This window comes from Fulmarus glacialis, unplaced genomic scaffold (genome assembly GCF_000690835.1).
Source record: "Fulmarus glacialis isolate BGI_N327 unplaced genomic scaffold, ASM69083v1 scaffold7823, whole genome shotgun sequence".
NCBI classification, from domain to species: Eukaryota; Metazoa; Chordata; class Aves; order Procellariiformes; family Procellariidae; genus Fulmarus; species Fulmarus glacialis.
This window is the reverse complement of record NW_009203512.1, coordinates 2,707-4,958: the sequence shown is the minus strand read 5'-3', so window position 1 is coordinate 4,958 and position 2,252 is coordinate 2,707. Positions and strand designations below refer to the sequence as shown.

At 38.0% G+C, this 2,252-nt stretch overlaps 1 protein-coding gene across 1 annotated transcript in view; it reads left to right on the top strand.

Annotated features, from left to right (window-relative positions):
* The window catches only part of ZCCHC10 (zinc finger, CCHC domain containing 10), a gene marked incomplete at its 5' end in the record, with an annotated part of 8,818 nt that extends 7,362 nt beyond the window's left edge, over window positions 1–1,456 (top strand). Inside the window, one exon of the mRNA XM_009574657.1 lies at window positions 166–1,456. Within this exon, the coding sequence (XP_009572952.1) occupies window positions 166–433 (268 nt within the window). The remainder of the gene's footprint in view (window positions 1–165) is intronic.
* Between the last annotated feature and the right edge of the window lie 796 nt (window positions 1,457–2,252).

Here is a 2,252-nt window from a genome sequence, read left to right as displayed (position 1 = left end):
GGGGGGGGGCATGGGGGGCCATGGGAATTTGTCTTAGATTGTCAGGCCTGGAAATTTTCAGACCAAATAATTGATCTTTGGATTACAACACAGTATAAAGAACACTGTGTAATGAATGCTGTCTCCGGCAGGCCTGTTCTTATCTGTGTATTTGTTTTCTTTCAGATCTAAAAGCGTGACCAGTTCCAGCAGCAGTAGCAGTGCCAGTTCAGCTAGTGATTCCTCATCTGACAGTGAAGATTCTTCTACCTCTTCTTCTGATGATGATAGTGACAGTGATGAGAGCTCCTCTACTTCCTCATCTTCTCCATCCTCAAGTAGTACTTCCTCTTCTTCAGAGTTCGAATCGGATTCTAGTTCCTCCAGCAGTAGCAGCAGCAGCACAGACAGTAGTTCTGATGATGAGCCACCAAAGAAAAAGAAGAAGAAATAGTGTGGTACAGTCTAGAACTGTTGTTTAGTGGATGATAACGCTCTTCAAAGATGTTTTGAGCACATGGTTGCCAAACAGTTTAACTGGTCGACATTTCTACTGCTAAAACTTTCTAAATGTTTTGCATAGTTGTTCATAGGACATGAAAGGTATTAAATGGCACGTGAGACTTGCTGAAAGAGTATTTTTGTGGTTTATCCTTTTATGGAAAATTTTACTTTTTTAGTTCAAAAATCTATCATCAGATTTGTTTATATGAGCTAAGGTCCAGTAACCTGGATGTTTACATGCTGGAAAGCAAAAGCTTTTTATTGCAGATCATGCTGTGCATCATATGCTAGTACTCTGTTTATGACAGCTCCACTTACATTTAGAAAATCCTCTAAACTATGAGAAGCAAAAGTTTTACACTGCTGGCTGTAGAGCACTGTCATTGTTGAAATTGAATGCACAATGTTGCACACAGAGGGCCTTCCATCTCACTGTTAACAAATGTATTATATGCTGCTGAGCTTTTTTTCTGATGGCTTTTCCTGATGCTTCCAGGTCGAGTCTTAACTGCAACATAAAACTTTAAATAGTGTTCATTTGTTAATGATCAGTATACTACTTGTACTGTACAGAGGCTTTAGTCTTTTCAACTCGCCTGTTTCTGTAGCTCATGTATTTGTAGTATTTTCTGCGAGACAGAGTCTCTCTTGCAGCAGTGTCTGTGTAAGAAAGAGGAGCAGTGCACAGTGGAAGAATTGTGACTGATGCTGCTTAGGGGTTTCATCTTTGTGCCTTTTTTTTTGTAAATTAAATGTATCCTAGTGAGAGAAGGGCTTGAGTGGGTGTTTTTCGGAACTCCATTAGCTTTCCATACAGAATATGGTCAGTGAAACCAGAGAAATAGTAGTAACAAACAAAAATGGGCACTATTTTCAAGGAGGTAGGAAAAAGGCTATTTTCACTGGATGCTCAGTAAGAAAAGGAGTCGCCTTTAAATAGATGTCCCAAAGGAAATTGTTTCCCTTTTGATATTTTTGCAAAAAATTGTTGTGTAATGCAAGATTACCAATCCGTGTTGTTGGGCACATGGTGACTGGCATTATAGTCTGCAGTACAATCAGTCCGTTATTTTTATGTAGTAGTGTGTACGTGTCTGTGAAAATCTGGCATGGGAGAAGCAAGTTAGTGCAAAAAAACCCCCAACAAAAACAAAATTCAGACATACTGCAGAACAAGTATTGCTGGTTTCAGATTGAAAGTTATTTGTTCTTTTGGTGGATTGAAGCAGTTGGCATTAGTATTTTATTTTGTGATGCAGTCTCCTAAATTTCTTATCATTGGAGTGCCCTTTTTTAGGGAGCGGGCATCACATGTGGAAGAATTCTTAAATATCTTGGTTTAGGTAAAATATAGTAACTAAACTATTTTTTATATTTTTATGGAAAAAGTAGTGTGTAGAATTACTTTTGAATAAACTGTGCTTATTTAAATGTTTGAAAATATGTATGTTGTGTGTTTTAGTCTGTAATCATTACTGTGTTTTACAGGACTGCAGACTGTAAATAAAATTACCAGAAAATTGTTTAAGTCTTCTTGAGTGAATGTACCATTTAATGGGAAAAATTAATAAATTATTAAACAGTAGTTGCTAAGTTCATGCTTACTGCAAATCCAAATGTAAGTGATACAGTAATAGTTAAGCGTGTGTGAGTAAGCCCTTTGGAATATAGGACTTCTTATAGCGCAGGGTCTAGGCCATCCCCAGCAAGCCATGCGTGGTGACTGAAGCATGGTGGTAAGCTTGCTGTCGGTGACCTCTTCGCTGTAT